The sequence below is a fragment of the Cyprinodon variegatus genome, unplaced genomic scaffold, assembly GCF_000732505.1.
Source record: "Cyprinodon variegatus isolate N-32 unplaced genomic scaffold, C_variegatus-1.0 Scaffold21, whole genome shotgun sequence".
Taxonomy (NCBI): domain Eukaryota; kingdom Metazoa; phylum Chordata; class Actinopteri; order Cyprinodontiformes; family Cyprinodontidae; genus Cyprinodon; species Cyprinodon variegatus.
This window is the reverse complement of record NW_015150474.1, coordinates 1,967,846-1,991,565: the sequence shown is the minus strand read 5'-3', so window position 1 is coordinate 1,991,565 and position 23,720 is coordinate 1,967,846. Positions and strand designations below refer to the sequence as shown.

The following is a 23,720-nucleotide window of genomic DNA, read 5'->3' as shown; positions in this document are numbered from 1 at the left end:
CCGTAAGACATAACATAGTTGATTGGAACCCAAATTGGCGCCCTGAAACTATTTGATTTGCACACAGCTTGGAGAGAAAGGGTCTACAATCCAATTTCCGGCACGTAAAAGGCTTGAAGCTTCATTTGAAAAAAGAAAAAAGTCATAAAGGGCGAAGCTTGGTTGTTTTTGGAATACCTTGAGGCATTTCTAATTCAAATAAAGATACAATCTCCGTCACGGTTGCTCTAAAGGCGCATGAGATGCGTGCGTCCGCGGTGACTGCTGAGACCCCCCCACCCCCTTCTGGCTGACGTTGTATGAATGACTTTCCCGCATGTGCAGGCACAGGAGAGGCGACGATAAGAGGTTGAAAGCAGAAGGAGCGTTCAGATCTTATTTCTTTAACTTTAGAAGACCCCTGATTTTTATTTTTTTATTTTTTGCTGGCATTCTGGATGCGCGGTTGCGGCGTTTTCCCTCCCACCCCTCTCTGCTGACAGAGAGACCACTTGTGCCGCCGTCACAACTGTGCCAAGAGACAGGGAGTCTTTGAAAGGAACCGAAGCGGACCCGAGCAGCATATAAATCAGCGTCCCGGAGTGCGTCTGACTGCTGGCACCGGTGATTAAAGGCATTGTGGCCAAAGAACCGAGCGGAGAGGAATGGGACTTTTTCACGTTTGAAAAGCGGAGGACAGCAACTGTGAGGGGAGAGCGGATGTAAAAGCCCGTTATTCCTCGGGTGCGCACCGGAGAGGAGGCGCAGGACACGCAGCATCCATCCATCCATAGGCACTTTGTGATTATTTTTGATGTATTTATTTTCTATCCCTGCGCTGCTTATGTGAAGGGAAAAAGGGGGGCATTTCGAAATAGGAGAATTTGCCGAACAAACTACCCATCGGTGAAACCATGTACATCAGGGTGTTGTTTTTACTTGTTTTTTCTGCAGTATTTTTCACTGAGCTTCGCTGCGCCCCGCCGAGGACCACAGCTGGCATGGATATTCCTCCCGCCAGCTTCACCGGCTCAGGCGGCAGCAACAGTGGTGAAATCGGTACCAAGAGAGATTCCAACCAAACCATAATGTCCAGAAACAAGAGAAGAACCCTGGCCGTGGATTTCGCCGTGCCTTCGCTGCTGCGATATTATTTGGCGGAGTTCATTAAGAGACCCCTAAACGGCGACTGCCAGAGTTTCAACGGCTGCTACACAGTGCGCGCAAACTTAAAAATGCACTGCATTCCTCTGCAGAAAACCATTGCCACTTTTGTAGAGCCGAAATCTGCTACAGAAACGGGAAACAGGTCCGCTGCTGGACAGCTCCCCTTCTTCTACAAGCGGCCGCTGTCCAAAGTTCTGAATATGGGTTTAACCAAGGCGAACAGGAAATCCAACCAAGTGGTGGTTGAAATAGGAGAGGATCTGGTAAAGAATGGATGCGGGGGGCTGGCGGTATATGAAGAGGACCCTGTGCTTCTGTTGGAGGTGGACCTCAGGGAGATCCTGGACTGGTGGCTTGGAGCGGATGGGGGCCGCCTTAGGGTTCGGCTCATGCCCGAGAAAAAGGCGCAGGTGCCTGGGATAGAGGATCGTTACACAGCCGCCATCCGAGCTGCAGATCCCCGTCTGTACCTCCAGATCTCATCTGGGGGTGAGTTTCCTTTTTCTCTCATTTCGCCTCCTCCACACCCACGCAGCTCCATATTGATTGAAGTCCTTCTGCAATCTATTATACATGTGCGTAAAACACATTGCATTTGTATTGAGTTGATAGGTGGGATTTTGACAGAGCTGGCACAAGGTATAATGTGGCCCCAATGTAATTTGGGGCCCCAGTTCTAGCTACGGCCATGGTCTTTCAGTGCCTGTTTATGTTGTCCATACTTGGAGGCAAATATTTCCATTTAACGGACCAATACGATTTAAGGTTAGATTATTTGATTTTGATGTTAGACTAACAACAAACATGCCTTTACATTTTGGTCTATTATGACAAAAGTTTAAAGATACAGCCAGCCGTCCTTTTATAAACTGTATATATATATGATACGCTGATAGATAGATAGATAGATAGATAGATAGATAGATAGATAGATAGATAGATAGATAGATAGATAGATAGATAGATCAGAGTGTATTTTGAATATTCAAAGCTTGTGTAAGTTGTTGTTTGTTCTTTGCCTCTAGACAGGTCTATGAGCAGTCCCACAGTTCCCTAATAACTCTGTAGGCCCAGGTGACAGAAGATAATGACTGAGAGGGATTTCACAAATTTTTACTTTGTTTCTTTGAATCGGGTAACCTGCCAGACTCTTGTTTCATTATTGATGTGTGCAGCTGCTCTGAGAAATGAACTGCATGTTGACTCACCTCCCCTACTTTGGTTATTTACATCTGCCATCCTTGAGTGTGTGCAGCATCTATAGCTTTCATCATCTCGGAGGAATGTGATGTCTCTGATGAATCCTTCTTCTTCTTTTTTTTTTTTTGAATATGAATGAACAGCAAAATAAAAAAAAAAGCTGGCAGGCTTCACCTTCACTTGTTTCTTCTTACCTTGTCTTATCCCTGAAGTTGAAACAGGAGTGCATATTTGGGCTTTATTTTGATAAGGCCCCAAATTATGCTGTTATCTTCAAGAAAGCGTTTGCACTCCTTTCTCGAGGGGCCTTCTCTTGTTCGTTTGAGCATCGGCACAATCAGTTTAATTGCTTAATCACTTTGATGAGGGAGGTTGGCCCAGAAAAATGCACCAAAATGTTTTTAGACAAAAGGAGCAGCAAAGGCTTGTGGTGCTTGGAGCGGTGAAAGAAAGGATATCCACTCAGCAAGTGCTTCAGGTTAAAACTTATAAATGCCTCAAGAATGCAGGAGTTCACTAGTACATTTGGAGTGTTGTGGAATTCTGCATATTAATGTTACAGGATCAAATGATATATGAATAGTAATAAGCAAAATTCTTGAGCCTCTCTTTTTTCTTTTTTTTTCATCTTTGAGATGTTCCTGTAATTATTAACATATTCTTGATAGTTCTTCGTGGCCCAAGTTAAAAGCTAAACTTGTTTTTAACATTATATTTGAAATCTAGGTAGGTATTCCCACAATATTTTTTTCTGAAGCCATACTTGTACTCGGTTTATTTCCACTGCAGAAATCTGGGTCACGTCAAATTACAAGGGTAGAAATCTCTGAGGAAGTTATTACTTCTGGTATCTACCCTAAACTACAGGTTTTTGTGCAAAGAGGGTTTCATGTTTACTTGCAAAAATCTTACCATTGGTTATTTTTTATTTTTTGTAGTTATCTTTCTGTCAAAACACCTTTGCTGGAAGTTTTTTTTCCTTAACTTAAATCATACAACAGATACCCCTGTTATTTCAAAGAAGACATTCAAACTCAGTGGCTCTTCACTGCAAAAAAATTAAATCTTAATAAGTCTTTTTTTCTTAAAATAAGTGTAATTTGTCTTGAATTGAGGAGGTAAGTGAGACCCTTTGCCAGTAGAACAAGACAATTTACATTTAAAATAAGAAAAAACAATTGCATTGTCTTATTTCAAGTGCATATTATCTAATTATCTTATTTTAGGAATAAACATACTAATTTCATTGGCAGATCATCTTGTATACCTACTTAAATTAAGTAAATTAAGGGTAAATACACTTAATTTACGAATTGTTTTTACTTATTTCTAGATTGTTTTTGCAGTGTTGCCAAATTCACTGTGGATACATTTAAATACATTTATAAAATCAACTCTTAAACATAGAGAAATTAGTTGTTTTTATAAAATCATTCAACTATTGGTATTTTTAGTTAGGTTGATTTTAGTTCCATTCATGTTTATTGCACCAAATCACCACAGACATAATCTCAATGCTCTTTGGAAGACGAACAGATGCAGATCTTATCTAGAATAATGAATTCAAATCTCAAAATTGGTAACATTTGGATATATGATGCGAGTTGAAAAAGCTTATCATACATGCGGTGCCTTTGGAGAGAAACAACACATTTTTTATCTACATGTGGGGATTAAAGTAGAGAACACTTTTATGATTTTAACCACTCTATTTAACATGATTTAGTTTTTTTTGTTCTTTTTTATATGAAATGAGGAGCTCAGCTGCGTCTTGAGTTCTGTGCAGGTGATGATCAGTCTTAATTTGGGATCCATCAATTTGACTTTAGGGATCAAAATCTTCCTATAACTTATCTCCTCTAAACACGATTTTACATCACATACTGTGATGTCCTTATGAGTGGATCTACCTCAACAACCCCTGGAAAATTGCAGGATTACAGTTGCAGGATTGTAATATTTGGAACAAGATTTAAAATATTGTCATACTCAATGAAACTCTGTTTCACCATTTTTGTACAAACCACTACTTGTAATGGCTGCTTAACCTTGGACCCAATATTCATCAGACAAACTAGAAGGTTTCAAACAAGTTTATTGAAATGGTCAACAAAAGAGAGAGGTGGGATCTCCTCTGGGTGGTGTAATCGGATTCTCTGTGGAGACATGAAACTCAGGTCAGTGACAAGAATGTTGAGCTGAAAAAGACTAGAAAAAGTCACTGGTTGCCCTGTTTGAGAGTGTAGTCCGATAAAGAGAGAGAGGAACCCGGGGGGAGATTGTCCGTGGCTTGCGGTCGTTACCGCTTCTGAGCACCAGCCTATGTCGAGCAAACAACAATGTTCGTGAGGGATAATCCAAAGCTAAAATCCAGTTCAGAACTGTTTCAGAAAGCAGGTGATCAGAGTGTCGAAGATGTAGTGATGTTATGAGATGAGCCAAGTCCTCGAGGGCTTTGGTTGAGAAATGGAAGAGGCGTTTTTACTGAAGCACGTGTTGAGGTGTGATTCATTTAGGGCCAAAATTGATGACGTCCGACGCCTCGCTATGGTGATACCACGCGACCGTTTCTAGAAGGGGTTTGGACTGCAAAAGAACTTCGACAGGTATTTAAACAACCTCACTACTCAGCCGAGATGTGTGAGTTTGTAGGAGAGTTGCTTTCAGCTGGATAGAGTTTGGATAAATTCTTTTTTTTTTTTTTTTTTACAGTGTCCTGTCTGGCAAGGTGGCAATAAGAATAATTGTCTTGATGCCAAAAGGAGCCCAACAGATTTTACTTTCACAAGTGTAGCGGTATGGCAATTGCCATATTGCTCCACTTGTTCCATGTATATAAATTGCTTAATTATAATTATGCAGGGAGTTTTGAGTTAAGGGAGTGAGGGGAGTTTGGATAAATTCTAAATATAGATTGGTTGGAAAACAACCAATGTAGTTGATTAAAACTATTTTAGCTAGAATAAACAATGTAACAACCAAATCTGGACAAGCCGCTGGACACAGAAAGAAAAGAAAAAACTCTTGACCTCTTAGAATGTTTTATTCAATTCAGGGTTCCACTTTTCTCCATTTTTTACGTGTTAGTGCGATAAAAGTATGATAAAAAAAAGAGAATGGTGTTTGTGTCAAATTGCCAGACTTGAGGTTTCAAGCATTTTTTATCATCTTCTTTTGCTCTCTTTAACATTTCTTTTTAGGGCAAACACCCAGTGCTTAGATTTTTAAGCTTTACATAATATTACACTGAAGTTGCATCAAACAATGTTTTGTTGATTGTCAGGAAACATTACAGCGATCTGAAACTGTGTTGCAGAATCAGAAGGAGTTGTCTCTGATGACTTGGTTGTTGGACAGTTTTTTTATGGTTTGTGTAACTATTAGAAGTTATAAAACCCAGTTGTACAATTTAACCAAGCTTAGACACAAATCGGAATAGCTGTGGTTTAGCTCTGTGCTTGTAACTTGCATTTTAACAGCAGGTCAAGTGGCAACATGCCATCTGAGTAGAGGTTTATGCTCCATATACAGTCTGGTGTGTGTCATAGTTTTGGTTCTGTTTACATTTTATCTTTGGGTTTTCATTGGTTTTATTTCTATTTTGTGTCATTCTAGTCATTTTTGATTGTGTTTCAGTTTCTTTCTTGTTTGCCCTTTGTTGCCCTCTTGTGTCAGTCTCCTTTTCCCTAGCTCCATGCTAAACTCCTCTTTTAACACCTGCTCCCAATCTGTTGATTAGCCTGGTCTTTGTTTCTCTCTCCCATATATGCACCTCCTGCTCAGTCTCTGTTGCTGGTTTATCATCATCATTTCTTTGCCCCCTTGTTGTGAGTATTCCTCGTTTTCAGTATTATTGGATTTTGTGAATTATGTTTGTGGATTTTTGCTTCTGTTACCCTTTTTGTTATTAAAGTGGCAAGAAACCACTTTAGCTTCAGTCTCTGCATTTGGATCTTCTTTAAACCTCCACCCAACCTGGCAGTACAAACCAGCCAAAAATTGACCCAGCAGAGCCCATCTGTGAGGAAGCTAAACCCAGTTTTATCAAGGACTTAAGGCTCACTTTGGACAGCATCTCCACTTTCCAACCCCCTTTGGAAGAGAGTGAGTGCAGCCAGTGAGCTGGTGAAAGAATTCCTGAGCTGTTCCTCCCAAGGATCAACCTGACGCTACCACAGCTCCTCTGGTGCATCGTACCAACATCACCACCATCTTCCCAGTGAGCCAGCCTGACATCACCTTGGCTGCTCCTGCGAGTCAGGCTACATACCCTCCAGTTTCCCACCGTCTCTGCCACCACCTCCATGACTCTAAGATGTCTCCACGAGTAGGATCTTCTGCCGCTATTTTAAGGACCACAGAGCTCCTCATGTCAAGGAGGCACTTATCTGGGATGTTTTTACGGGGAGCAAAAAGACTTATTCCCCTGTTCGGCAGCATCAGTCACGCCATTCGTCCCACTGTTAGTGAGAACTGAGTCAGAGAGTGCTCAGTTCATCAGCGCTGAGACTGTTGTTCAAGTCAAAGAGAACACTTCTGTGCCTATCCACGTTGCTGGTGCCCCAGCCTGCAAGGGTGCGATGGTCTCTGGTGCCCCAGCCTGCAGGGATGTGATGGTCCAGGTGGACCTGTCGTTCATCTGCTCTTCGGTGTTCAGCGAGGTGGCGGTCCAAGTGGACCCACCTTCCATCTGCACTCCAGTGTCCTGCAAGGTGGCAGTCCAGGTGAACCAGCCTCCCATCTCCTCTCCAGTATCAAATCCACCTGGTGTTCCCTCTCCTGAGTCTGAGCCCGCTCTGTGCCATCTAGAGACCCCTTGAGCCTGCTCTGTGCCATTTAGAAACCCATGAATCCCATGATGGATTATTCGGTGAAACAGAGGTCAGGGTGACCTCATCTTCAAGGCCCATCAGCGGGTGCTTCTCGCCTCCCAGACCCTTCAGCCGCAGATCCTTGCTGCTTAGTTTAAGGTCCCTAAGGTTTCTGTGATGCAGTCAGTGGCCCCCATGTTTGCGTGTCCTAGTCAATGGCCTCCTGCTGCAGAGATGGCGGCGTTCAGAGGTCCTGCTTCATTGCCATCCTCATTGCCGGCCTCCAGAGACATTTCTTAGCCTTCAACCTCATGGTCGGCATTCAAAGAATGTGCTTGTCCTCGACCAACTTTTGTGGGTTTCTTTGTGATTTGGACTCTGTTTTTGGTTTTCGTTTAGTGCCGTCCTTCCTGGTCTTTGTTTCTCTCTCCCATATATGCATGTCTTGCTCAATTTCTGTCACTGCTTTGCCATAATTTCTTTGTCCCCTTGTTGTGAGTCAGTTTTTGTGGATATTGTGGATTTATGTTTTTGGATCTTTGCTTCCTTTACCCTTTTAATTATTAAATCTGCAAGTAACCACCTACAGCTTCAGTGTCTACATTTGGGTCCTGTCAAACATCCACCCAACTGGACACTGTTGTTTTTTTTACCGTCACACCCTGACTTAGTCACAATATATCCCAAACAACAAAAAAGTAAGATAGTTTCCACATGATACTGTGTTCTATATGGATATAACAGCCAGTGCCATGTACCATCAGGTACCTTTTCCATCACAGCTATTACTCCTCGCAAGTGGAAAGACACCAGAGGAGTTTATCAACTTAGTTTCAGCAGGAGCCTCAGTTGGATTTTTACAGCATTTCCCAAATCTTCTAAAAAACACAGAGAAGCTTTAGTCTGCATGTCCATGTAGATCCACTCAAATCTGACCCACAGCTGTTCAGGATCAGAGGTACTGCAGAAATGTGGTGCATAGCGATGATTGGCATTTAAATTATAAAATAAATAAATATGCACCTCAGTGTTTCGGAACTAAGGGTCATGGATGGATAGATGGATTGTGAACAAATGGGTTGATAGATGAGTAAACAGACAGATGGATAAATGGATAGACGCAAAGACAGTGACAACATTTTGGAGCATTTGAACAAAAGCAAACAAGAATAAACACACTGCAGAAATAAACTGTAACTACGACTACTGACCAGTGTTTTAATGATTTATTTCAGTAAAACAAACCTTTTTTCAGTAGGTTATTTACTGATAAATAAAATGTTGCAAATATAACTTCTGTTTTGTTCCACTTTCCAAGCATAGCTCTAGTCTTCACTCTGAAGATTATTCAAAAATAAACTGCCGGTGATGCTGGCTCAACGATTCATGCCCACACCTCACATCAAGAAAGAGGACAAGGGATTTGACGTCTATGTAATTAGATCTAGGTGTCTGTCTGGAAATAAAAGCTTTTCTCTCTGTATCGGGTAGATGAGAAGTTAGCTGCCTTTCTTTAAGATCAGGATTAATTTTTAATATAAAATCCATGTATAAATATAAATGTATAAATGCCTGTTTATTTTTTTTTGCCTGGGTTTGATATAGGAAAAAAAATAACTTAATTAATATTTACATCCCAGCTTGCATGCTCCTCTGATTCTATAAACATCATACCAAATGTAGCAGCATCTTGTAGAAAAAACCTAAGGTGCAGTTTTACAGAGTCATAGTTGTCTTAAAAGATTATTATATTAACTGTTTCTGTAAGGCACTGTTGTGTTTACACAAGTCTTATGGGCAAATAGACAAGCCCTTTAAAAACCATGCACATACTTCTTTCTGCAGCATTAACAGCATTCCTTATCCCAACACTATCATTTTATATTCAGTTGCAATTTTAGACTTAAACTGTTCTGTTGTCCACTACAGTGAACAAGCTATAAAATCAAAATCAGAATATATGTAAAAAAAAATGTAGGGTGTTAATTTAGGCATAGATAGATAGGAAAACACATAAAAAAGGAATTGGAGCAATTGTTTTTTCTTTTTCGGTTCTCAGGAGGAATTGAGAAAGTGATCACACAGGTACTAACTTTGTGGGCAGATCTCTGTCCAAAATAGAACATGAATACCTCCTGTATCACAGACACATAAACACATTTTGCTCTTTTATTTTTCTCTGTGTCAAAACACATATATTTCTCTCTCTTAGTGTCACACTCTTCCTCCTACATTGAACATGACGGGCCTAAAAGCTCCAACATTGTTTTGAAATTTTAACACTTTCACACCTCTGAATTTCCAATGTAAGGCAATTTTTATGTACAGTAATGTGCATCAAACATGTTTTTTTGCTCTCCTAACGGTAAGATGCTGCTTATTGGCTTTAAATAAATCGCCACCATGGCACCCACACTAATTTTACAAGCATGCCTTCAGGAATCGGTTCAAACTGTTCTCTGTGCATTAGTACTTCCTTGTCTTATAGGACCTAAGGGTGACATCATTAATGAGAAATATTTATTTGTGTTACAGTACAAGAGAGGGGAAAACAATGCTCAGCAGGGGTGATAAACTACTCACCTCTAATTTATTAACCTCAGTAATGCTCTCCAAGTGCTGCTGTAAAATAAGCTGCTCAGGAATCATTAAATGATCTCAGTAGAGGGAGCTGGAGAACATGAGGACCCCTGCTTCATTAACCTGCACATATCTTCCACCATACACATTGAGATGGCAATGTTTCCAGTCACACGATTAGCATAGACTGTCTTCATAAACAGAATGAAACCAAGCCCCTAAAGGAAAATGAAGATGAGCCCATCACACTTGAGAGGAACAGCTGTGTACTTTGTCAGCTCTCCTCCCCGTGTTTGCCCCGCAGATTTGCCCCAAATTTAAACTCCCTCATTCCCGATTTACTATGGATCATCCTGCATCTGTCGCAGTGAGACGCCTAGAACTGAATCTGAGCTTGTGGATGTTGTTGCTGTTAGGGAAATCTGAGGGTTACCCCTGAATCATAAAGAAAGTCGGCAGTAAATTTGTTTTTAAGCTGAATTACACGCTCAGTACTTTGTTTTGCTGAATGTTGCTTGCGGCTTTTTTGAAAGAAGTTGCTTCTTGAAAGATGAATAAAGTTAATTTTCCATGTCCCGAAAGCGTTTCCCTTGTCTACTGATAAAGCAGCTGGTGGAAGAGCCTCAAGAGCAGTTTTATACCTCAGAAAAAGTTTACTGGCTTTGTTTATTCCTCGCTTTTTATCACGGTTAACCATTAGAAACTTTTAAATGTGATTACTCAGCCACACTAATATGCAGTTTCATTAACCTAGAAAAATAAGATAACTTTTTTGGGGGGGTTATTAGTAAGCATTCTACTGTAAAGTAGGAGCAAAGGAATACATTAATGTCTAAAGGTCTAACTGCAGGGACTGCACCTCTAACAAATGGTCTTCTAAATGCCTCACATTTTCTTGCATTTGTGTTAATAATATGGGGAATATATATTGTTTCCTTCTTTAAAATCTAAATTTGTGTGATCATTCTATAGCTGAAGGTTAGGGCATTTTTTTTTTAGGTTTTGCAGATGAAATACTCTGAATACATGTGGGCTTTTTGTCACTTTCTTTTTCTTTAATTTCAACAAAAACGTGGTGACTGTATAAACTTTAAAACAAAATACAGTTTTCTCAAATGTTGTTTTAACTTTAATAACCATTACCTATATTGATGTGAGGTGACTGCATCCAAATCTGTTAATGTGGTTGATTCTTTGGTCTCATCTACACGAAGACGAACACAGTATCTTTTCATAGGTGGTTTTGAAAGACTTTGCGTCCCCTCAAGTGCAAACAGAACTACTAAAGACACTGCCAGACCATTTGATGGCACTGTGACACCACCATAGAATCATGCACAAACAGCAAAGTAAAAATGGCAATCTTGGGTGCGTTCGATTTTAGCGTCTGTGTCCTCCAAGGACCCGGTCTACCTGGACTGGATCCTTCGAGGTCCTTGAAAATAAGGAGGCCGGCAGGTTTTTGGCCGTGGATTGAAACAGGTCCAGCCTTTTTCAGCTTTCACTGTCCGTCCGCTCTGTCGCCTAGCAACCCTGACAGTTGACACAGAAAGCAGGTTAAGAATAAATGGCAAACTTCTCACTACTGTTCTCGGTGCTAATATCATTTTCAAGGAGTTCCAGCAGCAGTACCATCGCCCACAATATCATATTTATAGTTCCCACACTGCATAGATATTAGAATCTGAGATTAAATGTCAGCCAAACCTATTTGCACAGGGACAGATAAAACCTTTCAATAAACCAAACATTACCCTCCACATACTGTATCTGACTCAATAACCATCCATCCATTTTCTGTTACGCTTAACCCAAGCCAGGTCACAAGGGGTGCTGGTGCCTATCTCCAGCTCTCCAAGGGCAATAGGCGGGGTACACCCTAGACAGGTCACCAGTCTATCGCGGGGCAACACAGAGACAAACAGGACAAACAACCATTACCACACAACTAAGGACAATTTAGACAAACCAATTAACCTAAGAGTAATGTTTTTGGACTGCGAGAGGAATCCGGGCTACCCGGAGAGAACCCACGCATGCATAAATCAAACCATGCATCCAGGAATCGAACCCAGATCTTCTTGCTGCAAGGCGGCAGTGCTACCCACTGCCTCCCTGAGCAGCCATGACTATATTAACCACTGTACGGCGCATGTTCCCATTTTCCTCTGAGCACGGAACAGCCAGCTTGCTTGGACTCAAAATGAATCATGGGATACCCAAGGATACAGAGGATACACAGGACACAAGATACAAGTCCTTTAAAACGGGCAAAAAAAAAGGATACATATGTCAGCGCATAACAAGGAGTCTTCCAATCCGAACAGGACACAATTGGCACAGAAGACACAACTGCTGATTTCAAACTTAGCGGTGGTTGCATAGAGCCACATGGGTGCCAGCATTTCAAAAACAAACAAAGTGCTTCACATGTCACCACTGAACAAGTAAACCAAACACTGTTTTTCTTGTTTTAGTGTTGCTTGTTTTAAAGTTTTTTTTGTGCTATTTTTCACATATTTTTCAATAAACAACTAGGCAAATTGTTTTAAAGCATAAATGGAAAAAAAAAATTCTAAGAGCAATTGCAACAGATTTTCCTCCTTTCATTGATGTGTCCACTGAAAACTAGTTGCACCTGAGTTGGACACAGCCAGGCCTGATTGCAAGCTGTGAGCAGTTAACAGGGTTTGCATCATTTCCAAGTTGGTGAGCATGCAGGCCACACATTGAGTGGGTGGAGTTTTCAATTTATGAAAAGTGCTGTATGTGCTTCAGTTCAGGTCCAGCAGTAGTTTTATCTAGTGGCTGATATAATTCAGAGAATCTGCTGCATGGGCATTTACTAGCAGCTCGTGTAATACAATAAGTAATTGGTGGTTTTAGACCATTCACATTCAAGGGCTCCTTACATCTACAAACAGCTATTCAGGCTTTAATTTTACTGTGAGTCTTCTCTGTATAGCACCTTTCATACACAAGGTAATTCAGCATCCTTCAAATAATCAGAGGTAAATCAGTAAAGAGAACCATCAATTGATAAATGGCAATAAATGCATTAACAGAAAGTCATATTTAAGTGACAAATAGAAAAAACATGTAAGATACACATTTTAATAAAATTTTTTAAAGATGATAAAAAGCATCTAGCCATGATTGTTAAGCTGCCATAATTTCAGTCTTGATTATAAGGAGCCAAAATGTTTCTGCTCATCTCAGGTTTTCACAGATTTTGTTTCTGTCCTGAAAAGAAGAAACTAAATACTTCCTGCCCTTGGTTAGTTGTAGCACAAGAGAGAAGGTTTGTGATGAGCTGATAGATGTTTTTTTTAAGTGACAAGCAACCCTAAGATAGCTTCAGCAAAGACTGCTTCACTGCTTTATAGACCAACAACAAAATATGTTCATTTCCAAACAGAGTATGATTTAATGACTGCTGGGATATGATGCATTTCCCAGGTTAGTCAGATCTTTGGCAGCAGCATTTTGGATGAGCTGCAGCTGCCCACTGAGACCTGAAAAGATATCTCTCTAACAATAACGAAGCCTTGCTGAAAATAAAACCGTGCAATAATTTTTCTGTGTGCTGTTTTGATAGGAAACCTGTGATTCTGGTTCCCTGTAAAATGGTGGCATGCTGATTAAATAAGTATATACCAATTAAAAATGGAATTTAAGTCTACCAGTTCTGGGTTGTTCTGTACTTTTTAACCACATTTAGAACAAGACGTTCCGTCATTCCAGCACTAGGCTGGATGTTTTTGACTAAAACTTCAATACACCAATGGCTAAAATTATTACCATTAATGTAGCTTAAACTCAGCCATTCAAAATCTGTGAGCCTTCAACAAATGCTTTTTTTAAATCGCTTTTACTGAAGACTTTTACTGTCTTACGTCTTGAAAGATCTGATATGAAAACATTTTTTAGTTGTACAGTACCAGAAAACCCTACCCAATTTGTTAGAAGAAGTGTCACCTATGTGGGCATAAATGTATTAAGTTTTCAATCATCGTAATCTGCTACACAACCTCTTCCTGGAGGTTATGTGATGGTTTTAGTAATCATTAATTATTGATAGTCATGATTAGGGCTGCAACAACGAATCGATGAAATCGATAAAAATCGACTTTTAAAAGCGTTGGCAACGAAGTTCATCATCGATTAGTTATGTCGCGCGATTAATGCATCATCCGCCGCCGCCGTCATCACATCCACTTGACTGAAACGGGGGAAGAAAAAAAAATACAGCAGAGCGAGCCAGCGCCGCAGGTGCAGTGTTGCCAACTCAGCGACTTTTCAGACCCCTCCAGCGACTATTTTTCAAAAAAGCGACTAGCGACAAATCTGGCGACTTTTTACGGTGTCACTGGCGGCTTTTGGAGACTCTTACGTGAAAGCATGTATCGTTCCTACTCTGCCGTGGGGCGCCTCCCCCATCCCAACCCCGTTCTCCCTCTCCCGCAGGAGTCCCTCTCAGCGCTGCAGTCAGAGCCGCAGGATGTTTACCCTCAGCGTCCAGACTGCAAATGAAGAGCGCATGCGCCGGGATTGACTAGGGCAGAGGTGCCCAAAGTCAGTCCTTTAGGGCCACCGTCCTGTAGGTTTTAAAGGTTTTCCTGCTTTTGCACAACTGATTCTGATGATTGCAGTTCAGCAAAAGCCTGTTAATCAGCTATCAATAAAAATAAGCTATGCTGGAGCAGGGAAACCTCTTACACCAGCAGGTTCAGTTGCCCCCTAGGGCTGACTTCTGGAATGCCTGGACTAGGGAGATGTTAACAACGAGCAGTACAAAGCAACCTAAAATCAACTGATTTATCAGGTAAGGGAAATCTGTTGTTATCATAATGAAAGTTAAACAGAAGAGAAACTTAAGCAGTGGTTAGAATGTAATGGTTTCACACAAAAATGTTCTGTCTTGAATCTCTTAGACAACAGCAGAGAAAGCAGTTTTTTTAATGTTTTAAATTACCTTCTTGAAGCCTTGAGTTTGTGGCTTTGTTGAAATGTTTTTTGTTCTTTTTTTCCCCCCATTGGGGTCATGGTTCTCTCTGCTTCAGATCCGGAATGATTTGTAATTAAGAGAAGGGAGAATCCTGCTCACAAATAGAAAGTCCTGAAGGAGAGCATTAGGTCATTTGTTTTGAGCTGAGGCTAAAAGACAACTGTGTTCGAAAGCCTGATATAATGTGGCTTTTAGGGAATAAAAATAGGTGAAAGCATGACAATTTTGAAATTAATCCATTTATAGCTGCTGGTTTTAAAAAAAAAATGATTGAAAGAGCTTTTTGTATTGGTGCTGACGTTTGTACTTTTACTCTTTGGCTATCTCTAGGTACTGCAACTGAAGCTATTATATTTTCTGTTGCTAAAACTACAGAAATATCAAATATTTTTTAAAGCACAATGCAAACCTGGGATGGTAACAGCCTAATTGTTTGTTAAAAGTGCAATTTTACCTGTTGACCTTTAGTTTATTGCCTCAAAGGGGCAAGGCTGTGGTGTCACCTGAGAAGTGACATCATGGGAGCGGAGTCAAGTTAATCAATAAGACCCCCTGACATTTAAAGCTTGTATCAATCAGCTGCTAATAGGGAAATCAATTTGAAGTCAGAATGACATGTCACTTTATTATTTATGTGTTTGTATGATCAATTTCCTGAAGGAACTGGCATTGTGTTGTGACAGCTTCGGGATACTCTTGAGACCTTGAATTGTTGATCGATACCATAAATTGGTGATGTGTGCAGGGGGAGGCTCTAAAGGGGAGGCATTTTATGATGCAAGACATAAGGACTAAAATGGGGGAGTTTAGATTATAAAAAAGGGTACTGCAGCTCTTCAGTCTTTTAGATTTGAATCATTTGTCCTTAAGTGTGACTGATGAGACAGTATTATCTGCATGACAAGCTTTATCATATACCCAGTGCTCAACAATCAGTCCTGCATGGAGGAGCTAAGTATGTAGCATTTTTACAATCACCTGCATTTTAACACATAAACATTCCAATGCTGTGGCCACTTGTGGACCTACATGAGCTAACGGATCAGTTTCACATCCTTTGAGTAAAGAAAACTGCAGTTTTGTGTGGCCATTGCAAGAGTTTGAATAGTAATGCATTTTAATAAGATGCCCTCTGAACCAGCACACATTCATTCATGACAGTAGCACTCAACCAGGCTGCTGTCCACATAATGAGACGACTGATTCATCTTGACTGGGGGGGATTGTTAATATGGCTACTTGAGATGGAAAAATGTAAGCTGAGCAACTCAAATTATTGGGTCCGTCTCAAGAGTTCGCAGAGTGCAAATGTTGCCTTAAACCCAATATTGCTGGATTTGTTAATCTAACAGAGCAGTTTCGGTGCAAGGCTTTCCAAGTCAAATTATCTTATACAAAGATTCTGGAATTTGGTGTGTCTTTATATTGAGTTGGTCAAATCTACTGTAGCTCAAGATGGCTGCCAGAAATTCCCCAGCTGGCCTCACCCTGGGTTCACACTTACTGTGTTCCATATCTGATCTGTCATCTTTCTCCTTTTTGGCCATGTCACAGTCAAAACTGGATGCATTTAAAATTCATTCATGGATTCCGACAGCCCCACCAATTTAAAACGTAACAGATCCATTTTGGTCCTTTCATATCAGACTTCCTCTCTGGCTCATTTGGTCTTAAGCAAATAATGCATTGTGATCTGTCATCTGTCTACAAATTCAACCCCTTTCTTTGACGGATGACAGAGGAAGGCTGTATGTAGCGCCATAGAGCCAGTGGGAAATACCTTAATGACTCGAAAGAGAAAAGCGCACTGATGACTGAGTCCATGCAAATCTAGGGTAAGGGATTCTAGAGCGCTGAATGTGCTTTTACAGTACAGGTTGGACAAGTTAAGGAACTTGTGACCAGTGCAGACACTGCAGCTAAAAGGTTAAAAAAAATAATTTGAGGATAGACAACTTTGAAATTTTGGGGGGTTTAGTCCTGGTCCAGCAATTATTTACTACTAGCTTCCACCTCATTGAATCTGTTCATACAAACTAAGAACACAAACATAATGATCAAAGGCAAGTTGAATAACTACTGCCTATGATGTTCCAGTTTAACATCTAAACAGCTCCTTGATGGAATGGATGAGTAGCTCAATAGTTAACTAGATGAAGCTGGGGGGAACAGAAACAATCAGGCTTGGATGATATTAAATCAACTTTAGTTGTATTGTTCAGGATAATAAAAAAAGCAACTTAATTAAAAGTTACCTCCAAACCAGATCATTCAGTCGTGGGACCTTGAACTGCCTCTGAAGCTGGTGGGTGCTAACAGTAATTAATAATATATACTGTATATGCATGAAATCTTCTTTTATGTGATTATATGCCTGTTATACAGTTAAAATGATCTAAAGGCATTGCTTGAAAAGCTTCAAATTGTCAACTGAATGGGGCACTTTATAAAAAAGGCACTGGGATTTATTCTTCCATGTTAGCGTGTGTACACATGCGCTTTTATGAGTCACAACAAAGTATTTCTTTCAGCATTATATCTCCTGCATGGCTCAGTTCTTTCATATGGCCTTTCAGACTGTTGATGGGGTCAATTTTCCACCTTTTCATTCTTCCTCTGCCTTGTGCATGTACAGTGATTGCATATCAGGCGTTCTGCTAGCAGGGGAATCCTACCTGAAACAGAAGCCATGTTGTTTTCATGTGGCCTGCCTTTTTGCACTAGTTTTACTCTAAATCTCATACTTTGACAGGCTTAGAAACTCAATTAGCATGCTCTTTAATTCACTTTTTTTCTGTTTTTAAAAGAAATTTCAACTCTACACTGGCCACAATGAGTCTAGTTCCTTCTTTGGACACCAACTCCAAACTTGTCTTCTATGATTTCATTTGAACACATGATGCTCAGACTCGAATGCATTAGTGATAGCAATAATACAGGGGAACTGATGACTATATTTGTCTTTATGTAAGGCTTTATGTAAAGAACAGTTGCGTGTCTCCTTTCAGCTGAGCCTTTGCACAGAAGTTTCCATAATCAGTGATTATGCCCTTCCTCCTGCAACTTCGATTGGAACCTTGGTTCCCTAGCATGGCAGCTACAGATCTAAACCAATACACCATAGGGGCTATCGTTACAAGGATTTACGTGTCGAGATCCCATCAAGATTGCAGTAAAGGCTTTAACTTATTTTGTTCCGATCTGTTTTAGTTGTTCTTAGGTCACTGCTTGTGAATTATCTAGACTCAAGGTGACTTTGACTTCCTTGTGTTTTGTCATTCCTACTCTCCTTTTCCCCCTTTAATGCTACGTTGTTGTTTTTTTTAATGCCACTTGCTGTTTCCCTCAAAATTCTGCAAGCTGCCTGGTTGATTAATGGTAATGCTTGTAGGAGGCCTCGTGCGGGTATAAGTTCAGAGCTGGATGTGGAACAGGGATGGGCATCGTGCAAGAGCTGAATGTAAAGCTCACACCCTCAAATGACCCACTTCCATAATGAGGGAAGTAAATAAAATGCATAAATCCATGGCCAACCTTTTCTGAAAGCTCAACAGTCCGTGTGCACTTTTTGTAAGCATCTTCAAATTTAAAGGCCACAATGACATTGTTTTTTTTTTGCTTGTTTAAAAATAAGCAATCTACCAGAGTCAACTCTGCATCTTTCACATCACCATTTCCTGCATGCATACCTTTATTGCTCCAAAGGTTACAATAGAGTTACATCCAGTTCTTGTAAAACAAATCAAGAAAGTGTTTTTTTTGGTTTGTTTTTTTTACCAAGCAAGGTATTGGTAAAAAAGCATAGTAGTTATTGAGAAGAATGTAAAAGTAAAGAAAACAAAGTATGTCACCAGCCCAGCTCTCCATGGATGAATGTATATAAAAAAAAAACTAAAAAAAAAACTTGTCACATCTCATTAACAACCACATTGAATTTTTTGTTTAAAAATAATACTGTATTCTGTATTCACTAATCTAATTTGGAAAAGGAATATTTTTCATAAATCATTTCATAGGTACCCATACCTTTCCAAAAAGGCGAGAACAGCTAGAGGGGGTTGGGTTATGCTATAATTTTTAAAGTTGTCAACTATGGAATTATAAATCACTTTCTTTGAAAAAAGACGAAAACAAGCTGAAAAACATTTGAATTTAGGGGCTATAACAGGTAGAGGAATATCCTTGTACATAGTGAAACAGGCTTTTCACGAATGTGGGGTGACAATCTAACATTTGTAACAATGAGGAATCGATTTCACCGGTGGTGTGTAGAAGTAGTCGCCTTATTAGGTTAGGGTATTATGTTAAAAGAGATGATGCTAGATATCAAAATGTATGTAATTAAAATGTTACATGGACATATTGAAGCACCACCTCCAAACATCAGCTAGGAAGTTAAAGCTTTGATTTTAGTTTCATCCTAATGGAAATTCAACTTTTTGCATACTGTATCTCTCAGTAAGTTACACATTTAATCCAAGACAAAAAAGTTAAAGTTTTGGAATTGCCAACACAAAGCCTGAGCTCTGAAATAAATTTCCTCTTTCATTTAGCATTAAGAAAAAAATATTTTTTTCCCCACTTATTCACTCATACATTACTATTTACATTTCACATTTTTGAACAGCAACATCACAATATTTGCTGGTCGAAATACTAAATTGTGAATGATAAAACCCCATAGTGATGCATTCATTTAAAGGCACAGTTCTGCAGGTTTGTTGCCTTTCTTCTCCTGTGGTTCAGACTCTGTAGGGCTGCATAGACTAATCCTCTGTTGTTTTTAAAATCTTCGGGAATATAAGCTTCTTTGCTGTTAGAAAATTTTACCTCTAAGCAATGTTTGAATGAGATGGAGTAAAATGCTCTGTGACCTGGTAAGTGCTGTGAAGTTCCTCATTTGCTTTTTAAAGAGAGCAAAAGCAAAACAGCACAGGAGTTAAAGAGGCACCTGTGGAGCTACAATATCGAGGAATGCAGACCAAAAGCAATGTAGCTTCACTTTATAAAGAGAACAGCTGAACGTGAAAGGGAAGGATGTCCACTTTAAGCCAGCTCTACATAAAAGTTAAAACCAAGCAGTCATTGTTACTCCTCCTTAGAGAGCATGAAACCTTGGAGGTGAAGTCAGTCTAAAGGGGAAAAACTCCCAACATTCAACCCAGAGTTAAAAAGCCATTAACAGATGTGACGGGTCGCCATACACAAGGAGCTTGGCAGCCTTAAAGGAGCAGCCTGAGAGCTCTCGGGCCACATCCCCAGCTCCCTTTATGATCTGTAATGGGATTGTTGGAGAGCACCAGCAGCATCCTCATCACAGGACAAAGCCCACTTAATGGGATATGATTCGCCATGAAAGGGCAAAGAGGAGCCGTTTCTTGCTGAACCCACTTATCCTTTGAAACCTCCACACCCACTCATACCCACCCCCTCCTCTGACCCCTCCAGTTGACAGCTGGAGTGTGAATTACGCCCCGATTGTTCTGCTCCTGTGGCATGGATGGGTGTGTGCTTGTACGTGGTTGGAGTGTGAACAGACAAATACGTAGAGGCAGAGGATCAGTGCCATGAGAGATGCTGTTTGTGTCTTACTGAAGCTTGCTTGGTGGGCTGGATTGGCTCAAGGGATGGACCTGCAACTCGCTCAGCCACTGAAAAGTGTGGAAATGAATACAGAGCAGAATCTCCGCTGCTCTGAGCACACCGATGTCCCGAGACGACCTATCTGAGACAGAATAAAGAGAGGTGTTAAAGTTTGATGCTTCATCTTCTGCTGTCCCTCTGCTGCTGTTTGTTTGATTTTGACTGTGCAGTAATAAATCATTTCAGCATGACTGTCAGAGCATCTTCCTATACATTTAGGTTAAAAAGAGGAGCTAAAGAAGGATCTGTTCTCTATATGTCAAAGAAAAAGTTGATAAATAAATGACCTTGAAGATTTTGTTTTAAGTTCTGCCACTGACAGAGAGTTTAAGAAGGGTTCATGCTACACTCAAAATGTTTGGATTTATAGGGAGAATTCAATATGCTCTCATTTGCACATATTTATTTACTTTTTATTATTTATTTTATTTTTTTACATTTCTGTCTCTTTTATCTACCTTACTTTTATCTTTTAAATATTTATGTGTCTCTTGTGCTTCTTTTATTTTTTATCTGTGATTTGTGAAATGTGAACATTTGTGTGAAAGGTGTACTACTACTGCACAAAATTGCCTATACTGGGACAAATAAAAGCTACTGAACTGAACTTTCTCAGTTAAGTATATTACCAATATCAGTTCCTTTTTGTAGTAATTCGATTTTTTTCTGCAACATTTACTGTCCCAAAACCCCCTTCTCTTGCTCCCAATGAAGAAAATTGGGCCTTTTTAGAAATGCTTAAATATAAAGTTAAGTGGTAGGAAAAAAAACAGTTGTTGATGAAACTGTAATATATAGTGCAGATTTTGGGAATTTAGTTAAGCCTGTTGAAATTTGGGAGGTATTGTTCTTAAGTTGGGGACAGAGTTTCCTTAGGCACCGCAAATATTAAATAGCTCTGTGCAGGATTTGGAAATCAAGATCTGAGCGTCTGCTAGAAGGGCAGAAACCTTCTGAGAAACATTCTGATAGACTGAAGTTGTTTCTTGCACTTTATTACAAGAACTAAAATAAGTAAATGCTTGAAAACTGTGTCCAATGATTCTTTAAAAAAGTGTGGATCTTTTTGAACATATAAAGCCACAGACATAATTGACTAAAAACAGGTCAAATGATTTATAGTAGACAACCTCAAAGGCTTTAATGCTGTTATAGGGCTCTGTCATAAAAGCTTCACCTTAATATCAGTCACTTAACCTTTGATAAAAGTTTACATCCCTCATGTTGATACAGTTTCTGGAGAGCTCCATGAAATGTCTACATTATTCTTCCAAAAACTGAGCGAGTACCACGAAAGCTCAGTTAATCCTGACTAGTGTGGCGTAACATGCTCCTTTGGGACTGTTTGTTCGTCTTTACAACAACATCTAAGGACAAGTTTTGTCAGAAATTATGCTCATCTGTCAAACCATGTCATACCAAATGTCAATCCTGAGTCCTAACAGGGAGAAAACTCATTATAGAGGAAAACTATTTTTCATTTTTAGCTGCTGGATTTCCAAAGCTAGAAAACTTTTCTCTTATAGATGTATTAGTAGTAGTGGCATTATTTATAATTCTATTTAGTTCTGAGAAACTGCATCTTAATGTAATGTATTTGATGTAATGCTGTCGCCGAGCTCTATAGATGAATGTTTTTTGCCTTGTTGTAACCACCTATATCTTTTACCAATTTCTCACTTGATAATCTCATTATCAGCAGGTCCTGCATTCAAGTAAAACCCAACTTAATGTAAACTGTGGAGTGTATAATGTATATATTTTTATTTTTAGCCTTTTTCTATTTCTATTTGTAAGTCATTAACTTCATTCATTTTCTTTATTTTCATTTTATTCGTTGATTTAGTAATCCTTCCTCTAGGTTTTTTTTCTAGTCTCGTCACTTAGTGACGAAACTATGGCCAAAATTGTGACTAATGTGATGGTATTGATCATGAGGGGATTTTATCATGTTGAAACTTGGTCAAAACAGATGGATTAAAATGTCTATCTTTTTTCAACTCAATTGAATATAACAAGGCCTAACCTAAATACTTGTTTTGTCCCCCTTTAATCCGCAGTACTGATTTTAAGGTAGAAAATAATGTCTGAGACAAGATATAGATATACCAGATATAGTTTGCAACAAAGCCAGTTGTATTTATTCAGCTTCTTCTGGGATATTCTAAATTAGCTTTATAAATGTTTTTCTTTAGAGAAAAGAATTTTGTAAACCCTCCAGTAAAACTACTCTGCAACCAGTTTTCAATTTTTCTCCTTTCAATCAATATTACCAGTGAACAGACAGTCATACTAGGCCTGGTCCTGCTGGGGGTTTCTTAATGGTTAAAAAGGGAGTGGTCCGCTGTCAACACATGGTGATTCAGCTGGTTTAACCAACCAGCATGTCATGATCAACTGAATTTGTATAGTTAATCTGGATCAAATTGGCCTTATCTAATGGTTGTAGTAGTCTTGTATAGCGCCTTGAGAGAGAATTGTGAGTTACTGCAATATTAACACATTTTCAGATTATCCTGAAGCATTGTCCTAAAGCCCTGTTACAATTGTTATGGCCCTGGTCCTGGGTTAGCTCATAATCTTGCCCAAGTGTGTTGATTACCTCCGACTCCCCTCCCCTACCTGCTGCTGTGGAGCAGAGTATATAGCTGGCAGTGGAGAGGGTCTTTTCTCTCTGTCTCTGGACTTCCAAAGGCACAGACACTTTGCTTCTGATGCTGCTGCATTTTAGATCTCTGCTCAAAAGTTGACGTTTTTTTTCTTGTTTTTTTCTAGTTATTGTCTGATTGGGCATCAAAGTGTCTGTTCAAAATCTGGTTTTGTCTTCCTCGCTTTTAGAGAATTCAGAGCCAGTCGTAACAACGTGGTGGCTCGTTAAAAAAAGGTTTGCTTTAACTAAGCAGGACAGTTTAGATATTTGTTAGGTATTTTGGGGTTTGCAACCATGTTTTATATTTATATAAATTTGGTTGCTGATCAGTAATGGTTTTTGTCTGCTTCACAAAGCTTTTAAATGAGACTGATTTTGCGTTTTACTGGCCGCTTCGTTAGGGATTCCGGGTCTTTCGTACTTTTATTTTACTTAAATGCTCACTGCAAAGCAATTGGTTAGCTAAAATATGTTACTACTGCTGATAATGGCTGTCAATGACCCAGTCATTTTTTTTGTATTGAAGAAGGGGAACATCTAAGACATGCAGGAAACCATCCCTAAAAGACTTTTACCTACACTGACCTTTGTTAATGCATATGGAACCAGTTGCTGAATTTTTGGTCTCAAAGATGAGTTATGAATCTACAGTAGTTTTACTGTTAAGTAAACAACTTATCAT

At 39.6% G+C, this 23,720-nt stretch overlaps 1 protein-coding gene across 3 annotated transcripts in view; it reads left to right on the top strand.

Moving 5' to 3' along the window:
* Window positions 1-222: 222 nt before the first annotated feature.
* The window catches only part of LOC107094958 (ALK tyrosine kinase receptor-like), a 506,212-nt gene continuing 482,714 nt past the window's right edge, over window positions 223-23,720 (top strand). For all 3 annotated transcript variants that reach the window (XM_015390903.1, XM_015390895.1, XM_015390885.1), the window contains exon 1: window positions 223-1,635. In XM_015390903.1, the coding sequence (XP_015246389.1) occupies window positions 894-1,635 (742 nt within the window). In that variant the 5' untranslated portion in view covers window positions 223-893. The remainder of the gene's footprint in view (window positions 1,636-23,720) is intronic.